A 22,223-nucleotide genomic window follows, 5' to 3' on the forward strand; every position below is an offset into this window, starting at 1 on the left:
TGTCAGGAACATCCGCCCATATTTAGTCGCTGATGTGAAAATTCGAAGCAAATTCTTGCAGCCTTTTAAAAAAAAACTTTTGGATTATTTTCCTGTAATTTAGCTCTTTTTTCATTGTGTGGGATATTCATTGCTTGACGATGAAATTGTGAGGAAACTGCTATTGTGTTTTCTTTTTAACCTCAATGATGTGGACTTAAAAACGCTCTCAACATCGAGGTCGGTATACAGTGATTTAATTTTTCTTTTTATTCGGGTGAAGTATTCATTTTATTATGTGTAAGTACGGGGAGAGGCGAGTGTCATCTCACGAATGACCTAATGAACAACTACTTTTTTAACGAATATGTGTTAACTATTCAAGCGTTCATATGAATATGAATTTATTCAGAAATGTATACGGTATTATGAAATCCTTGCTTGCCTAGAACAGATCTATCGGTAAACAGCGACTAATCAATGACCATTGATAAAGTCAGTTTTATAAAGTGTTTACAAGGGGTGACTTTTCAAGTTGAGACGAGACCGTCACGCTACCCTGAACGGAGCGATGAATTTTGAATTTTGGATGAACATGTTCAACTCTTGAGGCCTCTTGTGGTGTTTGGGTACATGACATGTAGTACAGGTGAGTAGTCTGGGTGAAAGTGTCGCCAGCTCTGCTGAGCGGCCACACCTGCACACCGAAATCTACAGGACTCACCGGTGGAGTTTCTGCTTACCGTCAGACACACGTGAAAAGACATCCTACAAATAACAACGGACAGGTATATTTTTTTTCTAAAAAACAAAACAAAACAGGTTTTCATTCAAAAGGTACCCTTTTTTTTCTTATAAATATATTCATCTCATCCAAACCTATTTCAACATTTTTTCTGAAATTATTATAAAAAAATCATTCTTTGGGTTGATCCTTCCCAACAACCAGCTGATGTGATGAGAAGACATCTGCATAGGTTTGCGACAGCTGCGTCAGACACACAAAGACAGATGAGACGTCACCGTGCCGCACATTGGGTCGACACGTCCCGTCTTAACAATGGAGTCACACACGTCCACGTCACCCAAGCGGAAGCCCGGCAGCTGGAAAAAAAAGTGCCCGTGAAGGTTTTTCGAAGCCATGAGAATGGAGGTAGACCTTTTCTGGTAGTGTTGGACCGGAGCAGCTCGGTCTTTTGCTCAGAGGAAGTGCGGACTTTTTTTTTCAACAGAATGAAATTCAACAGGGTGTCGTTGCCAAACCCTGAGATGAGCTTTATGGTCTGCCCCACTTCTCACGCTCATGTAAACATTTTGAGAATTTGGTTGACTAGGAAGATGATTGAGGACGATGTTGGACAGTGCTTTCTTCTCTTTAAAAAACAAAACAAAACAAAACAAAACAAAGAATTCTAAATATCATCTGATGTGTATAAAAACTACACAACCGGGACGGATACACTATCTCTACCCCCAGCAGCCTAGAGGTTTATTCAGATGTCAGAGAGGAGCATGGAGGCCCGGTCCGTCTCAGGGAACGTCGACTGAAAACTGGCTGCACTAACAACCATTGGCCACAAGGAGCTGTTATATCTTTATGTATTTAGATTGCTTTGAGCAGGATTAAAAAGTTATGGATATAGTATTTTCAAGGATTAAGCAAATAACACGGTCAATATTTGATTCGTGGAAAGTATTTCTTTATCCCCGGGGGATATTTTTCCTTCTATTGCTGTTCTACTATTAGCAGTTCGCTAAAGCGGTTCCATGTGATTGCTTATAAATAGGATTGTTTTTGCAACTTTTAGTGTGAATATTTGCATTCCGGTTTACGGTTGCTTGATATTTTTTCTGTTTTTCTGAGGATGGATCTGATTGTTACAGATGTCACATTTTAAAAAATATCTTTTTTATTTTGGTATATAGATGGCCTGTTTTTACACTGTCTCCTGTCCGCTGTGTGACATGGTTTCAGGAAATGATAACTCTCGATTGGCTGTTCGACCATTTTGGTTGTTCATCCATCCATCCATCCATCCATCCATCCATCCATCCATCCATCCATCTTTTTCTGCTTATCCCGCACTCATGGTTGCAGGGGATGCTGGAGCCATTCCCAGCTGTCATTGGGCGAGAGGCCGTGTACACCCTGGACGGGTCGGTCAATTGCAGGGCCACGTATATAGACAAACAACCATTCACTCACTCATTCATTCAGGGCAATTTTCTCAATTTTTCTAATTAACCTGCATGTTTTTGGACTGCAGACACGGGGAGAAAGCGCAAACTCACACACAGCAAGGTCCCTCCCGGTCGGAATCGAACCGGGGTCTTTTGAGCTGTGAGGCCGGAGCGCTTTTTCCAACACTGAGCAATTTTCATCACAGTTTACTTACATGTGATTAACCAAGCAAGTGAAAGTCATTGTTAGTTGCAGCCAAATTAAGAATTTGTTTAGTTGTTAGTACAAACTATTTAGTTGATGAACTGAAGCCCTGCTTGTACTTGTGGCTACGGCCAGTAGAGGGTGCAACGGGGCCCTAAAAGCCAAACGGCGCCTGCGTCATGTGGCGCACAGGCCTCTCTGAGCCAGTGTTTACATGAGAATATGTGTCAGTGCAGTTATAGCGGGAGGTCTGGGTTTGCTAAACCATAAAATGCTAAAGTGCTTGGGCGCTAATAAGAAAATAAGCTTTCTTTTCCCCCTGCTGTGGCCTCATGCTGCACATGTCCCCTGATCATGTGAATAAACCCTGAGAGATTACATTTGGGCCGTCATATTCCCGTGTACACTTCTGTTGTGCTCCCCTCATTTACGACCCAGGGATCCCTGGCCTAAACGCTGGGATCTTCTCTGCAGGAATTAGGATGCGCCAGGCCCCCTCTGTGGCACTGGAAGGGTGAGGCACTACAAGGAAACCTGTCTTTCGGATAAACTTCGTGACCCCGCTCTGTCTCTCTCTAAGAGAGGGCCAGAAGACAAGACCTCTGGGGAAATCCTGCTCTTATACTCTCTCCTCTCATTGCCGGCGGCCCCAAAGGAATCAGTAAGGAGATGAGTAATGGGACAGATAAAGTGCAAAAAATGACCCTCCACCCACCCGCCCCCAAAACCTCAGTATGTGTGCCACCTTCTGTCTTTGGCCGCGATGTCGCCCGGCCGGTCTCCCGTCCGTCTGCCGTGCTCGGGGTCATTCCGACAGGGCTCAGTTCTTTTTGAAAAAAGAGAAAAGTCTCCTGTCCCGGTCAGCGATGCGGTGGGCTCGTCTGGAAGACTGAGCGCCGCGGGCCCTCGACGACCCCGCCGAGCGCCACTCGTCCTGGTGCTTGTCCATCAGCTGCTGGTCAATCACTCTGTGCATATCGTCCTGAGGTCAGAGAGACAGAATGAGGGACAGGAAGACGACCGGCCCGAGGATCTGACAGAGGGAGTCGATGAGGGAAGAGGGAAGCTGGGAGGAGATCGGACTCGCCGATCGAGTCGGCGCCTCTCCGATTGGATATTAAGTAGAGAGACAAACAAACGGCACCCCTCCGCGAGTTAAAATCTATTCCCAATAAAACCACCTATGGTGGACTGAGTGATTCGACTATCCTTGGTTCTCTTTAACAGGCTGTCGGCATGCGGGTATACGATACTGTTTCGGGGTTTAATTGCCACTTTATATGCATATGTTAACGTCTCTAGCGGTTTTGAATCGTGACCTCGATCTTTCCCTACTTGCGAATCGGTGGCTTGCACTTGACTGTATTAGGATTATTTCTACGCATATAATTTAAGCTGCCGATGTAATCATCGTTTCGGCGGAGCACGACTGAAGATTTAGTGTCTGACACAGAAATGGTCGATTCTAAATCAATGAGTGTCCAAAGACAAAATACCTGTAAACCCGGATTTAATGTCTCTTTGCTTAATATTTCCCGACAGACAGTATTAGTCTGCATTTTGATCTCCTCGCATGGCCCTTCCAGGGCGTGGGGAATGTGCGGAAAAAGACGACGAGACGGGTGGAGAGGGAGGGCAGTGGTTCGGGTGCTCGATGGTTTCAGGTAGACGGGGCAGCCGAGATGGGCGTTTTTTTTTGTTTGTTTTTTTTGTCCTTAGCGTGGAATGGCTCGCCATGGCGTGAGTTGGGTTAGTGTGTGAGGGGGGTGGGATAGGACGGCGAGATGGGAGCAGCTCGTCTCACCTCTAAGGCAGGAGGGGGGAGGGGTACCGCAGGGGAGAAAGGGTGGTACGGAAGCTGAGAAAGGCCACTAGATCAGAAACCACAAGAGCCAAACAGTAAAGAGCCCTGAGGAGGCAAACTGTAGGCAGGGAGAAGAGAGAGGAGACACCTGCTAGTTACGGATGAGGGAGGGAAGGGACACACACACACACACACACACACACTGTCCTAACACTATCTGTTTCCAGGGATACACATCCCGAGAGGTTAACTGGGTGGTTTAGTAGGGAGAGACACCGGGCATGAATTACGGGAGGGGTGAGGAGAATCTGTCAATTAGTGCTACTGAAATTAGCGTTGATTCATTTGTGCTAAATTCACAATAAGAACATAATTGCTTATTTAGCTGTTTTTTCCCCGCACAACCACGTTCCAATAAGTCGTCGTGACCAGCAGAGGAGCTACTCGGTTGGATAGCGAAGTGTTGTCCGCGACCGTTGACCCACCTGCCAGGCCTCCAGCTGCTGCGACAAGTTGAGCTTCTGCTGGATGGCATCCAGGAGCTGGCTATTAAGAGACATGATGTCTATTTTACACTTTGCCAGCTCCATCTCCACCGCTTTCTTCCTGCAAGACACACACACACACCCAGCGACAGGTGAGCTAACGGCACTGCCTCGCTGTTAGCTTTGTTAGCTTGACCTGGGTAGGTTTGTCCAAGTGTGAAACTGTGAGAAGTAACCTAAAGTTCAAAGGTCGTGAACCAGTCCAACACTTCCTTCCAAGGAAATATATACACTGTTTAATGTGTTTAAACGTAATTGTCTTAACAAAAATCAGGGTGGTAGTTAGCAACTTTTAGGCTAATTAGCTAGGCTAACGAGGCTATGCTAACCGTTGCCACTGAAAGTAAATTCACAAACAGCCCCATCTGTAGTAAATACTATCTATATATTTTGTTTGATCTGGCGGCACCATGGTGCATGGTTTGCACTTGCATGTTCTTCCTGTGTGAATGAGAGAATAAATGGTTGAATTAATTAAAACATTTTTTATACGTTTATCAGGAATACACTTAGTTTCATTAGCTGAAAGATATTGCACATGCTGATGCACTGGAAATGCTGTAAGTCAATAAACAGAACGGGGCCAGAATCAGTGGTATTATTAATAATATTCCAGTGACTTGTAAAAATAAAATGTAATTGTTTTGGGCCTCTTTGCAGTCAGTATTCCCGGGGCCCTGGGAATTTAAAAAAAAAAACAATAACAATGAAATGAAGAGAGGTACCAGACATGTTGAAAAAGCAAAACTTGTATCCAAATATCATTTAGGTCCTTCATTTTGAGGTGTTTTCAGAAAAACGGGTTATAATTTGTTGATAAATATATTGTGTTGCAGATTTTAGCCAAGGCGCTGCATGGGAAACACACAAAAAGCCCGATGTAACACCCGTGTGGCGTAAAAACCCCCATATTGATCCTGCGCTGCTTTTTGAATCCAACTCTCCAGAAAGCCAATAATGCTGGCACATTCCAAATATTTACATCAGTAAGTTTTGAATTCGACAGACGGCCAACTATGCTGTTTTCATATCTGTTTGGAACATCCCCGAGTTTGGAATGACACAATCCAAAAAGACCCACTGTTTATCATATCAAAAATCATTGAAGGCAATGGGTACTGGCCCTCCTACACAAGTAAAGGTGAAATGCGGTGCTCCTACTTTGCTATGGCGTCATCTCGGTCTCTGATAGCGCTCTGGAGCTGTTCGCTGGGTTCTTGCACTTCTGCCATCGACCTCATCCGCTCATTGTCTTCCTGGAGGGAACACATCTCCACCGAGAGCAGCGCCATCTGCGGGTCACGCCCAAGTGAGACACGGGACGATTTCCGACGTCTTTGAAATAAAGCTTCGAAACGTGCGTATTTAAGCGAGCACGTGCACGTGCAGGACCTGGTTGTGTAGTTGCAGGATCTCCTCTTCGTTGGCGCGTGTCTTTTCCTGTTCAGATTCGTACAGCTCTCTGAATTCCCTCAGCTCCTCTCCCAGCTTCCTCACCTGCTCTTCCAGAGCTTCCTCATCGCTGCGCCGCGAGCCCTTTTGAAACGGAACAGCAGACGCACACACCGTAAAACACACACTTAGTGTAAACTTATTGTAAATCTGGAATTCAGTTTGTGTGCCTGTTGCAAACTGCTCTTTTAAACAACCTCCGTCAGATGACGATGGCTGAAAACTTAACTTTTAATGTGTTATAAGCAATGTGAGTAAGTTCCATACAGGATTTGGGATTAGACAAGACATTATAAACCTACATCTTCCTGGACTTTATTAAATTTAGAGTGGGACTTTCATTCATTCATTGATTCATCCATTTGTGTGTGTTGGGGGTGCTAACACAGCTTCATCCAAAGAGCCTTACAGACACAATAGATTCTACCTAAGCTATGACATTTCAAATAAAAAAGCGCTATCATATCCAGTCCACAGCTTTTTTTAATGGGGACTTTATTAAGAAACAAATTACAGCTCCCTTAGGGAAATCGGGGGACCAGACTAACTCTTCTTTTTTTTTTTTTTTTTTTTTCTTTTATTGCCACTATAATAAAAAAGCAAAGTGCCAGGACGTCTCGTACCGTGGACTCGTTACCATCCAGCAGGTTCTGAGTCAGCCTCCTCAGCTCCAGCAGGCTGGTGTGGAGGCTCCCGGTAGGCACGTCCTTGGCTGAGGATGTCTCAGACGACTCGTCCATGGAAGAGTCCGTGGACAGCGCTGAGTCGGTGACATCGTTCCCACGGAGATGGGAGCAGAGAGAGCGGACCTCGCAGTAGGCCTCCCACAGCTGGAGACGGAGCTGCATCGAGCGCGCAGCTGATTAGACTTGCCAAGTTTGGAGAAAATATACGTATGACGGCGTCCGCCGAGGTATGGAAGTCACCTGCTCCCTCTCCTGCTCCTGCTCCTCCTGCTCCATACTCTGCTCGATCTCGCACAGCAAGCTGGAAGGGTGAGGGGTGAGGCTCTGCAGGCTGTGCTCCTCTGTCAGCTCCTCCAGCCGGGACGACAGCTGCCTGTGGGACATCTGGACCTCGTGGAGCTCCAGCTGACTCTGTCGCAACTGGACGTGAAACAGGTGTAAAAGTCCGGCCTCGAGAGCAACACGCAGACACACACACACAGGACTGTCTCAAAAAATTAGAATATTGTGATAAAGTTCTTTATCTTCTGTAATGCAATTAAAAAACAAAAATTACTTTTTCATGATATTCTAATATTTTGAGATAGGATTTTTGAGTTTTCTTAAGATGTAAGCCATAATCAGCGATAGAAAAATAATGAAAGGCTTACAATATTTCAGTTGATTTGTAATGAATCCAGAATGTATGACATTTTTGTTTTTGTAACTGCATTACAGAAGATAAAGAACTTCATCACAATATTCTAATTTTCTGAGACAGTCCTGTATATACATGCACACACGCTTTTATAGGAGAATTGTGGCAGCAGCTTGGCTACTGCGTTGTGAGAATGTTGTCATCATTTTAGTTACACAAAAGAGGTGCCACAATGTGTGTGTGTGTGTGTGTGTGTGTTTGTGTACTATAGACTTCTATTTGAAATTAGTAGCAGATTTGTCGGGGATTTCAACCATGTATTCATGTGAGTAAACATATTACAATACAGAAACTGTACTTTAATATGTTGTTTTTACAATTGTTATCCAATAACATTGCGAAAATGACACACACAAACACACATGCATATCTGTTATATCCAGTGTTAATGTTTGAAGAAGCCTCTGACAGTCCTGCAGTACCTGTAGGTCCTTCTCATGGCACTGCTTCTCAAGCAGCAGAGTTCTCTCCCGCAGGTGGTCCACCGTGTTTTGCAGGAGCTCATTCTCCTCGAGCATGGCGTGCACCCGGCGCTCCAGTTCCATCTTCCTCTCGGACAGCATCTGAATCTGCCACGTTAGACGCAGACGGTTAGAAGAGGGTAAGTCGGAAGAGAATCGTGGCAAACCGAGAGCAGGTCTGCACCGGCTAGCGGAGACAGACAGACAGGCCGCGATGGACCTGACTGCTGGTCCGCGTCTCAGACGAGCCCGACTCCCACAGCAGAGTAAAAAGTGCTCTTGCTGGCCTAAAGAATGCCTGTTGCCTAGCGCAGGCGTGGGCGTTCGTTGCCACCTTCGTCCTCAGGAATGTCTTGATGATATTACCGTCTCTACAGAGATTGCTATCAGCTTGCACCGTCCTGAGGAGCAGCCTTGAAGGTTACAACAACACCGCCTACGCATCTTCCTCTCGCTGACACTTATGTTGTTTTCCTTTGCGGTCGCCGCCATAAAATAGCGAGAGATCAGTCCTTGTTCATTTTTATCCCCGATACTTTTGACCTACATCTTTTGGCTTACTTTACGGTGCGGGAGCTTAAACCCAGACGCGGTCGCCTTTACTACAAAAACAAGCATCTGACATGCGCAGGTTCAAGGTGTTTTCTCACACAGACAATCCATTAGTCATCAGTGCGTATCATGTAAAGGCAGACATTGCAGTATCTCAGCTAAATATAGAGCAGGAGCGCTTCCTCACAATTATAGGGCAGGCTCTGCAGTCTGGGTGTTTTCTGTGCAGCGACACAGGAAAAACACAGAAGATGCAAAAAAAAAAATAGAAGAATAGAAGCCAGGGGGAAATCTGCTGCTATAATAGTACTCCTTTCAGCTCCATCAAAATGCGACACATGACTGACATCACATCACACAGCACCACGGCAACCAGGCTTGTTAGTCATACCCCCCTCTTTGACGACAAGCATTGCAGTTAAAAAAAAAGGCATGCAATTGTCTATGTATAAAAGTGCTGTGCAATATGGAAAAAAACCAATATGTACATTATATAGCTATGCAGGTACGGAAAATCACATCCCAGATTTATACTCAATATAGAAGCGTTTCTTTCTAACCGAGTAGTCTGTTAGAAAGTGTCTGTTTAAGGAAGTGATTTGACGGTTACATGTCAGTGTTATGGTTATTCCTCTCATAAAATATAAACTTTTATGTTTATAAAATCCCAGTTTCACAATATTTCAAATAAAAACGATACACTGCCAAGCCCTAATGTATGGGTGATTTTTTTGGTGTCTTGGTTTAAAAATGAGAGCGAGCTTGAGAGCAGAATTTTGAAAATAATTAAAGTGCAACATTCCGTGTGACACCAAATAAAACGATTGTGGAAACAACGGACTCGGACAGGAAAAGCGACTTGAAATGCAAACCGGAGCATTATTTCAAGAGAAAATCTGGGTGTAGCTGTCGTTTGCGTATTTTGACACAAAGCGGCATGCAGCATGCGGCCCGGCCGATGGACGGCACGCGGAATCGACTCACTTCTAGCCCTTGCTGCTCCAAATAAGACAGGGGTGGTTGAAGGTTGGGGTGGAGAGGCGAGGGAAACATAAGAATCACAGACAGAGAGGGAGAGATAAAGAGGACTTTGAAAAACAGTTTGTGCGTCTGGCGATCCCCAGCTTCTGAAGAGAGAGCTGTCAGGCTTAGTCGGGGTTATCCCTGCTCCTGTCCCCGGAAAAGCAGCACTTTGTGACCGGTGAATTGTATTTCACGCATGCGATCACAAAAAAAAGGACTAACGAACAGTCGGCGAGTCACTAGAGCAGACAAAGGTGACTTTTCTAGTGAATTTGACCCGCAAGGAAGCGAAGGTTTCTTCGCTTTCTTAGCGTGACGCCCACCCCGTGATCCCCTCTTTTCCAACAGTTACTGTTGGTGGCTTATAAAATCCATTTTTTTTAAAAACACCTTTGTTCGCTTTGACGGCCCTCATCCACAAATCCAGGGGTCTCACTTCACCCCCTAGAGGCTAAAGCCAGAAATAAATATCAAGAATTTAGCAGAGCACTTTATGTGTCAAGGCATTTGCCCTGTTCACTAAATTGACTACTAGAGTTACAAAAATAAATGGCTTGTTCAAAAAGTATTTTACTGTTTTTTTTGTTTCTATCATTTTTAATCATATTCCAAATGCAGCCTGGTTAGCGGTTGAGCAGTTAGCGACGGTCACAGCGGATCACCTCAGCCTGCAGAGTTTCCAGTCGTGTCATGTGCTGGCTTGTAGACATACTCTTCTCCCTGAAGTCATCCCGTAATGAATGGACCTGAGTGGACAGCTGCCTCTCCACCTCTGCAGCCTGGAGGAACACACACACACACACACACACACACACACACACACTGAATATTTCATTGTTTCATTTTTATAGAGATTACATTTACTCGATCCACTGTTGCAGCCCTTAAGTTCAGGATTCAGACTTCAGCCGGGTTTGATTTGATGAACTGCACTTTAGCCCAGAATGGACTATTCATTTGAATTTAGACTTACAGTCTAAAGTTGAAGATTGCTGAAGGATTTTTTTATTGGGGTGCTAATGGTATGACCACACTTGGGATCCTTTTTTAAGATTTAGAAATTCTTTACCATTTTTTCCATCAACCAATATGACATTTTTAAAACATGTTTCTTCTCCTCCTTTTGTTGTTTACATTGACTGAAGGTTTCACAGCATGGCAAACACAGCTACAGACTAGCGCTATTAAGCGGCAAAATAAAATAAAGACAATCATTTCTTGGAGTTTTCGAAAATTTTGCCACGTCAACATTGTTTTTGTTTCAAGTTAAATGAGTCGGGCGGAAACACGGGAAACATGGGACGGCGGCTTCTCGGCTTCTTACTCTGTTGCATTCCCAAAATGCTGAGGTGATGCATTGTAGCCCGATAAGAAATTCCAACACATTTAATCACATTTAATAACACGCTTATGTTTGCATCTCCGGGAAACCATTCCTTCTTATTCACATCCGGTGAGAAATTATAAAGTTATATGATAACAGTATCTGTCCAGATGTCCCTGGAAAACAGCGACTGCTCGGTTTTTCCATGAGGACGCTTATTGGACAGGTGGAATCAGGCCACAGAATCCGCCTGAGCTCGATTAGCATAGAGTTGCTTTCGGGGAGTCGCCAGTGATCATCACTGCCATGGCAACAGCAAAATCCTTAAAATTACTCACTTTCCACAGCTCCCCGAGGAGACGAGGCTCCAACCTGCCAAGCCCAGTAAACAAGAAAGTGAGCGAACGCTGCTAACAGCGTCAGTTATCGTGGCAGAGCCGTGCAGATTTCATAGTTTTCTATCAATCCCCGGCTGTCAAGAGAAAAGCGGCAGTCTTTGGTGCAGCCTCCAGGTGGTACCAGGGCTGAGTCAAACAAAGAAAGACAGCCAGATTTTTCATTATAATATATACCACGCTCACAATTTGTCCGTTTTCAATACTTCCATTGCTTTGAATTTGCTGACAGTCTCTCAATTTGCTCTTTGTCTCCTTTTTGATTATTTTCAAGTGTTTTTCTGATCATTAGTGGGCATTCGATGTACATTTTAAGCTCAACAAAAAAAAAAAAAAAACTCACTAACCCAAGCTTAATGTTCTGTATATTTCCTGTGCATCGTGTATTTGCAGTCCCTATGTCCTCTATTGTAAATCGCTTTGGATAAAAGCGTCTGCCAAATGCAATGTAATGTAATGTAATGTTTTCCGGATTATTTCTTGTTTCATTTCTCAGCACCAGTAACAATCACAAATACAAAATAAGAATAAGAATAAGACTTTAACAACTTTATTTATCACGAAGGAAATTGTTGTGCCAGAGTTTCAAGTAAAACATAATAATAAATAATAGTAGGGTAATTGAATAAACAGAATTGTATAACAGAATAAGAAATACAAATAAAAATATAAAGTGTCAAAGTCACAAGTCAAGGCTATAAAGTGTCTTAAGGTCTTAAGTACAAAGATTTGGAGATTCCCTGCAGCTGAAGGGAGAGGAATTAAGAATAAGAATAAGAATAAGAATAAGAACAACTTTATTAATCCTGAAGGAAATTGCTGTGCCAGAGTTACAGAAAATATAACAGTAATAAATAATAAAAGAAAGGCAGAATTAGAAATAAAATAAACTATAAACTATAAAGTGTCTCAGTGAAACTATAAAGTGTCTTAGTAAGCAGTGATAAAACTATAAGTGTCTTAGTAACAAGTGAGGTAAGGAGTGCACAATAGTATGATAGAAGGGAACATTGTAGTGTAGCTGTTATGAGATGAGATGAAATGTTGCACAGAAATGAGATATTGCACATTTTTGTTTGTTTTTAGGTTAAAGATAGGTTTTTATGGTTGCCGGCGGCTGAATGAAGAGGAATTACAAAGAGGAATTAAAAAGTCTGATTATAAAAATCATGGTTAAATGAACCGGGCACAACCGCAGATTTGGTTTTGAACTTTTATCCACACTTCTCCATCACAGATTTTGTCAGATCTGCCCTGGAAGAAATTTAAATTTCAGATCTCCTCCAGAACCAATTTAATCCCCCCCTACCCACATCATGCTAAAAACTGTCACGATGGAATGTCAGTCGAGTCGTGGGTGTCAAAATGTTGAGGAGGGAAAGGACAACACCTCTGCTTCGCTTCCAACTCAAAATCTGCACACCATTTTATTTCATAAAACATCGCCGATACATCCTCTGGCTTATGACGCTATGACTGGACATCTAATGTATTAATTATATAACGATGGTGCTTAAATCAGCCCTGCGTGCTAAATATGTTCCCTTCACACAAGCAATCAGTCAAAATGACTGCCAACAATTTAACTTTACTACTCGTACTTTCCCCGCCAGCTGAGAAGTGATCGGAAGTATTAAAAAAGAAGATGATGCAATGGCTGATTCTGGAGAGACAAGGACGGAGAGGGTGAAGCTGTGACTCAGAAATATTTGCAGCTTTATCTTTTTCCATGTTGCACTAAGTCACTTTGACATTTACTGAACTGAGGCAGGTGATGAAGAGTAATTACATACTCTTTTTTAATTTTATTTTATCAAATTTAGAATAATGCTGGAGTATTTCCACTTTCGGCTTGCATTCAGAGACTGACTGGCTGGCTGTGAAAGCAATTTTTGCATCTATGTAATATTTAATATGCGAAATCAGTAGATCGGCTCTTTCCAACGGCCGACGTTCTGCTATCAACTTGTTAACCGCCCAGATAAAACTGGACATCAATTTCATTTTCATTTACGCCGAAAAACCCGTTTGTGTGACCTCGAAGACAAATTTTCTATCGTTCTTAAAGTTCATATACAATGGAAGTGGTCTCTTTGCTTAAAAACAGGCTTATAACGTTTCTTTTTGTGAAAGCCAAGTTAGGCTCGGCATAGGCGAGCCCTCTAGCCATGCTGCCATCAATGTATTCATTTCTCCCATTCTTCCCATCCTTTAAACACTCGTGCACATTCATCAACGCATGGTAATAACCCCATTTCTTCTCCCGAGTCCCCGGGCTCTGTCATTTCACACATCCCCGGGGGTCGTGGCTTTGTCTACTTGGGCCGTCTTGACAGGCGTCCAACCTTTTTTATTCCTATTCTGAATATTAAAGCTATTTTTGTATCGTGTCAGCTTTTGCCATGTAACTGTCAGCGCTACTGTTATTATAAGTAAGCGATCATATGTGCCCTAGGTCTCTGTTTCATTGGCTTTCTATCCCTCTGTCCCGCTCTCTCGCTCTCTCTTTGCAGCCCAACCGATGTCAGAAGGCTGCCCGCATTAATCTCGGATCCGTCCGAGATTTCCGCCCAATAAAAGGCAGCGTATCGTCGCTGGTGTCGCCAAGTGCGTGCTCATGGCGGTTCTGTAGATCATTTTAAAGAGCGTGGTCCAGACTTGCAAAGTATTTAGACGTCTCTGTCGCGATTTGGTACTATATAAATAAAATCTCGACTTTATTAATATCAAATATCTTTTTCAGCTGAAAAAATCCAGTTTAGGAATTGGGCGTGTTGATCTATTTAACTGTAACTACCCTGATGTTTCACTTATAGCAAGTATTGAAATCGCTTTATTTTCAGCGGTGGCTTATAGTGGAAAAAAGCATTTGTTCATTTTATTTTGATGTCCTGCTTGTGATATGATTAGTGAAATAGAGCAGCTGCGCCTGGTTCCAGATGTTGGTTTCCAATGCGACAGCTGGGCGCCGCCAAGGAGTCACAGGAGGTCGTGCAGCAGCGGGTCACCGTGGTAACATGAAATCTCACACTGGCCCCCGACATGCCGACAGATTGAGATCAGGTCATAAAAACAGGGAGTCGGGCTAACTGTCTGTTTCGCAGCTTCAGAGTTAATCTACGGCCAAATTCCTCAGATCCTAGATTAAGTATTATCGTGGTGGCAAACGGGGGCAAATCGGACGACGGAATCCAGGGTGGGGAAGTAGGTCTCGGCAGCACCGAACCTCTTTGCTCTGACATTCAGAGCGGAGCGCAAACTTGCAAGGAGCCAACCTACTCCTGTTGAGTCACCTGTGAGCTGTCCGCTGCCCGTCTGTACCCTCTTGTCCTTCGGTAGTGCATATTCCCATGGTAATGACACATTGCGTGGCACTGCGGTTGTCCTGGCAACCAGGCAGAACGGGGATGGGAGGAGCTGCGACTTATTGGTCTCGGCGCTTCTAGTATTTTCCAGGGAGTTTTCTCGACACGTCACATGCGTCCCGGTTTGACGTAGGGAGGATGGGCTGCGTCGCGTTCAACCGGTTGCATAACAGATCCGCCTCTGAGAGAAAATGAGCCCGCTACCTTTGGAGCACACCGGTGGACTGCAATTACATGTACCAGAGATTCATTCTCCGATATAAAATATGTTTTTTAGCTTTTCACCGGTTGGTGAAATATTAAACAACAATGTTAGGGTGTTTTCCCATGTACCAAACACCCGCCGGATACTCGGTACTGACAGGGAGGGAAGTATCGCACTACATCTCTCCTCACATTCCCAAATATTTATCAAACCTTCCCCATCTGAAGGAGGCACAGGGCAAAAACAAACCAAGTGAGACCAACTCCTCTTCTCTGGTTGCCTCGTACAAACAACCGATGAGTCACCAGAAGCTACTCTTTAATGTAAAATACAATTTAGCACACACACACACACACACACACACACACACACACACACATATGCTGCTACAGCTTGGAACACATGTTTCTAATGTCATTAGAGAAGCTCCATCTCCTGCTGGTGACCAGATTAGGCCTGAGAAGATTGACTGTCCTCACACAGCAACACACACCTCCTGGCTTTTTTTTCCTCTAAGGGCCGTATCTTAGTTCTTTCTTCTCGGACAGTAATGTATTGATTTTTATCCTGCATTGGAAATTAGCACACACGTGAAAACAAACACCCCAGAGGAATAACAGAGGGGTATTTAGATCAATCCAGGACAGGTTTTGACAGCGAATCCATCGGGAACTTTTAGATGGTTCCTGCATGAACATGGAAGTTACCTGCTGTTGTTAATTAAGTAGAGTAAGAGGCCCGGTAGTTCCAGTTCCTGGCTGGATGCATATGGCGAGGCTATTAGCAGGGATTACAGGCTAATCTCCTCAATGCTGCATGACTTACATCACTTCCTGCCGAGTGCCCTGCATCTTCAAGGTCATCCCGGTGCAGCCACTTGAAGGCACCGTTAAGACGGACCCTCTGACGCAAATCTGGGGCTCTGCTTATAAAACCCAAGCTCTTAAAAATAGAGCAATGATAACTAAAGCTTAATCAAAAATGGTTAAATATAGCCAAATAAATAATTAAATCAAATATGACGTCGCAGGTAAATAATTGTACCACACACACATACACACACATACAAGTATATGCAGTGACACAACCACATATAATCAATAACAATATCCAAATATACATGTATAAGTCCGTTAATGTCATGATCTAAGACTATCTGACCAAAAATTAAAAAAAAACTAAACAAACACACATGGATAATATGATATTATAAGCTTGTCTTTAAAGCCACGTGTAAATATTTCTGATTTTCCGCATATATTTACTTACAATGTACATGTACAGTAAATGTACATTTCACATGAAATTGCCCTAGTTATTTTTTTTCAATATATATAATTCATATCCATATTTATTCATTTATTTATTTATAAATAAATACAATTTTTAAAAAATCCTGTTTTTTTGGTAATTTGATTGGGGTTTTATTGTGTTTATTGTGAAATACAAATATGAACACACAAGGCCTTTATTTACATGAACAGGCCCGTTCTTCTGAATTAACGACGTTTATATGAAAGTATCTTGGGAACGTGCAAATATATTTGGGTTGCATTTAAACAAAACTACTCATTTCTTGTTCCTGTGGGGTTGTACACTACTGTGCACAAGCTTTCTCTCACTACAAACCTCTCACCCCAAGTTACAGTGGCCGTAGTGGCAGACGCCCTATTATTCACAGACAAAGTTGACTAGAATAACAAGCTCACAGCCGCTGGATGGACATGGCAGAGGAACACAAGCTCGTCCATTGGAAACCAGCGATCAGAAAAAAAACAGTTATCAATAGGTTGAAAAGGGTGGCGAGAGCACAATTGGGGCCTTCTGTTAGTTAATATACCCTCCCTTCGTGCAACCTTACATAACTGCAGCCTGCTGCTCAGTAATGAGCGGCATGAAGAAAGAGTGAAACGGCTGAGGGGGGGCTTGCATTGAGGCTGACCTCCTCCATTGTGTTTTCCGGCGGGTCTCCCTCTCACCGCCCAGTGCACTGAGTCATGAGATCTGGGTCGATGCAGTCAGTTAACTCTGGTGGGATCCACTGAGTCAGAAAGACCACAAGAAATGCCCCACCCACTAATAACAACCAAAAAAAAATCAATTGTGAGAGGCCGCTGTCTTTCACGGATTCCTGAGCTAAGGCTCCGGTTAGACTTAAAATGCTTTTAATTACACTGAGTGGCTGCTCTAGCTCTGTGCAGCCCATAACTGCAAGGCCAAGAGGGAGCTGGAGTAGGGGCTGATGTAATCGGGTCAAAAGATAGATACAATAGAAAAAGATAGGAATTTATATATACAGGACTGTGTCATAAAATTAGAATATTGTGATAAAGTTCATTATCTTCCTTAATGCAATTGCAAAAACAAAAAATGTCATACATTCTGAATTCATTACAAAACAACTGAAATATTGCAAGCATTTTATTATTTTAATATCGCTGATTATGGCTTACATCTTAAGAAAACTCAAAAATCCTATCACAAAATATTAGGATATCATGAAAAAGTAACTTTTGTTTTTTTAATTACATTACAGAAGATAAAGAACTTTATCACAATATTCTAATTTTCTGAGACAGTCCTGTATATATATAATATATATATATAAAATCAGCCTTCGAAAATATCTCCTGCACAGGCTGTGACAACCGTGCAAAAAAAGCTCATGGGTATTTTCTAGTCAGTGACGTGCAGTCAGTAGAGGCAGAGGAGTCATCATGGAAAGAAAAAATAGCAAAATGAAAAAATAAATTAAATGGTTATATTTATTCAGTGATTTGTACCATACAGTTTTTTTCCAAGTAGCTTCACCAAGTAACTTCACTATTTTTAGTTTTTTTTTTTTTTCAAAATTGCTAAAAAAAATTCACATTTACCGTTCAAATATGAAAGAGAGACGTGCGGTGATGACGTTAGTGCCTCACCAGCCGTAAACCTCAGACACCCATGCAATGCAAAAGGTCCCTGGTCATGTTTCTAGCCAAGAGTCAAGGCGCTATCAGTCGTGTTAGCCTCTCACTGGCTGATTTCATACCACCAATGATTTTAAATGTTTGCAAAAAAGTGTTTGTCTCTAGTTCTTGCATCTTCATCTAGTCGTTTAGCCTGTTGTGTTTCAATATTGTGCTTTCCCGAAGATTTATTTGTTTGGCTGTTTCTCCAGAGGCTCGTGGTTACGACAAGTGCGCATAGTTTTCATGAAGGCGGATGCGCGAGACTAATAAGTCAAGGGGAATAGATAAAAGTTACTCATAGAATGTGACCATATCTTCTCTTGGCCATGTTTTCTTTTTTTTCCCACTCAGGATTCCAAACTGAGTCTAGAATTTCAACCTGGATGCAATTTGAATTCAGTTTTCTCTCAGGACCCAAAAACCTCATACTGAAAAAAACGAATGCACCTGGGCAGTGTATAGTTTGAACGTTTGATATTATTCCACATAAAAAATAACAGGAAGTAAAAAAGAAAACACAGCGGGCGGTTACTAGTGCTACTTTACATGATAAATGACGAACCTATCGAAGCCTGAGAGTTATTTTGAGGCGTAGCGACCGACACATCGGCTGATTCCCCGATACAAGAGGGAGCGCCGGGCCCAAAATTCTACCGTCACTATCCACCTTTCTGCACAGCATTTTCCCTCAAGCGGCAATAAAGCCAAAATCGCTATATCAGTGGTTCTTAACCTTGTTGGAGGTACTGAACCCCACCTGTTTTACATGCGCATTCACCGAACCCTTCTTTATTGGATCGAGGATCGTTTCGTTGATGGGTACAAAGAACAGGCAGAGTAGCCTTTTCATCGGATCTGGCTCCCTTCACCTTGAATTCAGCAAGCGCTATGTTCTTGTAGCTCCCATCTCCATGCAGCTGAAGGAAACCTTCCCTTAGTTTTGCCAGTGCTGGACTAGAATTGCTCATCTTGTCATTCCAAATCATGCAGTTAGGACATCGATTCCAATCACGTTCCGTCATACATGTGAATCCGTATTGTACGTATTCTTCCGACCACTTTCTTTTTTTGCCCGACATAATTAGTATGAAGGGATTAAAATATTAAGGACGAAATCACATGACGTACCATCACGACAGTCACAAGTTACTACAACTGAGCGTGCCAAAATCCCTGCAGCACGGATAGGCCAAGCTATGTTGCGTGATCACCTGCAGCCAGTGATGTCATCACCAATATGTGTCTTGACCTCCGCCGAACCCCTGAGACTGACTCACCGAACCCCTGGGGTTCGATCGAACCCAGGTTAAGAACCACTGCGCTATATACAAGAGGACACCGAAATATTTGATCATGTTCCGCGCCGCTATCTGTTCCCTCAGTCTGGATAAAGTATCTTTTCATGTCGGGTCAGACCGAGGAGCTAGGTTGAGCTCCTGAAGAGGGTTTTACTCAGCCGCGACCTCGGACCTGCCGCTCTCAGCGCCTCTGCGAGTCGCTACCCCGTCGACCCGGAGGCCTTCTCCCTACTGCCGCCAATCGCCCTCCCGAAAAACCTGTTAATACACATGAGTGATGTTGCGTAATTCCAATCACTCTGAAATATTTATCCGCAACCCCGGACGCTCCCCTTTTCATATTAATGAGGCGCCATCGTTCAGGCGACGCCATCGAGAGACCAGGGGTCGGATCTGCTCCCGAGGGATGTCAGCCTGGGGGTCGTGGCTCAGGCCATAAAAGAAAACCCGCATACGGTAAAGTAGGCTTATACTTAAATGGGGATCTCGGCCTTGAATACAACATTCAGACCAGCCCAGTATAATTCAATCCGAAATGCATATTTGCACCGTTCACACACAAACACACGCCGATCCTCACCCTACTGAGTTGCTCCAGCAGCCTGTGGTTCTGTTCGGACAGCTCGCCGACGGCCTTGCTTTTGTCCCGGTCGGCGTCCCTCAGCTGGACCTGGTGACGCTCCAGCTCGCCCTGCAGCTGCTGGACGTCCGTCTCCAGCTCGGCCACGCGGCCTTCCCATTCTCCCTCCCGGCTTTCCAGACGTCGGCGCAACTCGTGTTTTTCCTGCTCCAAGTGCTGCGAGCGGGGACACGTGCAAACGAGAGATATCAGATGTCAGATGTCAACACAGGTGGAGGAAACAAGGGGAACGTCACACTGATTTGAGGTAAAAGATGTAGAAACGTCCACCGAACCCAAGCCTTGTTACAAAACTTGACTCGGACTTATTTCAGGTGACACCGAACCAACAGAGGGTCCGCGGGGGAGCGGTTGACGAACAAAGAATAAAAGGGACACCATTAAACACGACATCAATGAGTCTAATATTAGGAAGCGGCTTATCTCTCCCAGCTGCAACGTGAGGATGATTCTGGATCAAAGGGCTCAACAGATGCAACGACGGAAGAGAGCAACAGGATTAGTCTGCTGCTGCTGCTGTTGTTGTTGTTGTTGTTGTTGTTTTGAATTTTTAGGCCATTGAGAAGATTGTAAAGAACATGCGTGAGATCACTGGGGTCGCAGCGACTCCGACTCACTATTCGGCAGGGGTGGGGGTTCACTCATTTCTATCAAGTGAATAACTTTTATTCGGTTATGCGATGGTTTTATTCGATCGTCGATCTCCTCAGGTTTTAGGAAGTGTTTTAAACCTTGTTGCAGATGTTTTGAAGACATACGTCCACGTTTCCACGTTTCCACTCATCCCCAAATGAACAGCACCTGGCTGCGTGCGGGTGGGAGGATGAAAAAACCACTTTACCTCTAGTTTATCGTTGAGATCTTTGTGCATTTGCTCGTATTGCTTGGTCAAGTCTTGGTTCCTCTCCAGCAGCGCTTTGCCGAGTTTGGCGGCCAAGACCAAGTCCTTCTCCTTCTGGCGGAAGAGCGACAGCAAGTCTGCGTTACGCACCGCGGCGGGCGCCTGGAAGTCCGCCGGCTCCTCCTCCTCCTCCTCTTCCTCCTCCTCCTCCTCTTCGTCGCCCCGTTCCCCGCTCAGCATGGCCAGTTCTTCCTCCAAGGCCACGCCGAGGCCTCCGGAGCCGGCGCGCCGCAGCGGGTGACCCTGGCGGCCGCCGGGCTCCGGCGCGGCCCGCGGCTCCAGGCAGTCGCTGTCCAGCTCCAGGGGTGCTGAAACCGCCTGCAGATCCAGGCGGAAAGCGGACATCGGAGGAAGAAGAGGAGGGAGAAGGAGGGAGTTGGTGCTGTACGGATGAGAAGCGACCGATTTCACTCCGGGTGAACCCACCCAGCTCTGGCGGGGTCGGCCTGGGGAATCGGTTCGCCCATCCCCGCCGTCCCTCCTCCGGCCCGCGTCGGGCGCAAACTGCTGCGGTGAAGCGGCCGCCGCGGCTCGAATCCCGGCGAACGGCGCCGCTTCTCTCCCTTCCCCCGGGCAGACGCGATTCACCAGGCACAGATTCTTCCCCCCCCCCAACCCTTTCCCCGCTCTCTTTCCGTCCTCCCTCTTATCCCGGTATAATCCGCCCGGATGAGATCCCCGCTGCGTCCGCTCGGCCAGCCTCCGTCCCGTGGCGGGGTTCGGGGTCCCCCATACCGGTCGGCCTGCTTACATCCGCCAGCCTGAGCGACGAGCGCGGTCCCGATGTTTCCTCCTCAAGCTTCCTGAAAGCGTGTGCCCGCAGCGGCGATGACGCACAGCTGCAACCTGTTCGCAAGGCTGCGCGCCTATTGGCTCACCAGGATAGCGCCATATTTCGGTGATGAGCCCGTGGAGGCAGCAAATCCCAGATACTTATATTTGATCACATTTGGGCGAATTGCACAGTACGTTACAAGGGGCCAGAAGGGTGTTGTAATGAAAATATTACTGGGGAAACGTGTCCTTTTACCCGTCCCGGCTCCCTCTGGTGGCCTCCTCCGGGAAAACACACGCACGCTGGCAAATGGAGCGTTTTTTAGTCAGGGAAACACCCGGTTTGGCACATTCACAACACACAAGCTTGCAATACAACTGACTGTCTCAATTTTAGGTAAAAAAAAACAAATCAACCTGGAATTGATTGCACCCCAAACCTCACCCACATCGTTCCCAGCGACCCCAAAATCACAGAAAACAAGCATCCACATAAAGCCCAATATTCGTGAAAGAATCCCCGACATACTGGCGAATACACACCGACGCGCTTGAAATGCATATGAAGACAGCGAACGAACGCAAAAGACAATAATGCGTATAACGCGGTATTTCCGAGATGTTACGATCCCACTGTAAAGATCAAACCCCAAGCGAAGAAAATCTGTCGCGTTCTTGACGTGTTTTGTTAAGGCCTACTAGATCGCAGCTTAGATGAGAAGAAGAAGAAGGTTCCAGGGGTCGGAAGGGGCAGCACAACCCTGATTTACTCAGGTGGAGAG

At 44.8% G+C, this 22,223-nt stretch overlaps 1 protein-coding gene across 4 annotated transcripts; it reads right to left on the reverse strand.

Moving 5' to 3' along the window:
• Positions 1–953: 953 nt before the first annotated feature.
• Positions 954–21,465, reverse strand: bicdl1 (BICD family like cargo adaptor 1). Of its 4 annotated transcripts, none has more exons than XR_015107843.1 (12): positions 20,608–21,465; positions 19,707–19,922; positions 10,248–10,364; positions 9,547–9,558; positions 7,972–8,118; positions 7,093–7,272; positions 6,790–7,008; positions 6,107–6,250; positions 5,876–6,006; positions 4,655–4,775; positions 3,111–3,347; positions 954–1,083 (listed from the first exon to the last, which is right to left on the reverse strand). XR_015107843.1 is itself a non-coding variant. In XM_086169280.1 (11 exons), exons 1-11 carry the CDS (start codon positions 21,010–21,012, stop codon positions 3,186–3,188), a joined length of 1,854 nt encoding a protein of 617 aa, XP_086025406.1. In that variant the 5' UTR covers positions 21,013–21,465; the 3' UTR covers positions 1,886–3,185. The 4 variants fall into 4 exon arrangements, 2 of the variants coding, with proteins under 2 accessions (XP_086025406.1, XP_086025407.1); XR_015107844.1 differs by lacking the exon at positions 954–1,083 and adding an exon at positions 4,170–4,287 and having other exon boundaries at positions 1,886–3,347; XM_086169280.1 differs by lacking the exon at positions 954–1,083 and having other exon boundaries at positions 1,886–3,347.
• Positions 21,466–22,223: the final 758 nt, after the last annotated feature.

The sequence above is a fragment of the Fistularia commersonii genome, chromosome 22 (genome assembly GCF_037954325.1).
Source record: "Fistularia commersonii isolate RoL2024-O1a breed Wild chromosome 22, RoL_Fcom_v1.0, whole genome shotgun sequence".
NCBI lineage: Eukaryota > Metazoa > Chordata > Actinopteri > Syngnathiformes > Fistulariidae > Fistularia > Fistularia commersonii.

Coding starts and splice junctions, on each gene's coding strand:
- bicdl1 (XM_086169280.1), bottom strand. CDS start 21,012: ATGTCCGCTTTCCGCCTGGATCTGCAGGCGGTTTCAGCACCCCTGGAG. Junction 10,365..19,706: donor TGCTGGAGCAACTCAGTAGG/GTGAGGATCGGC, acceptor GTGTTCCTCCAG/GCTGCAGAGGTGGAGAGGCA. Junction 3,348..4,654: donor AGCAGCTGGAGGCCTGGCAG/GTGGGTCAACGG, acceptor CTCTGACCTCAG/GACGATATGCACAGAGTGAT.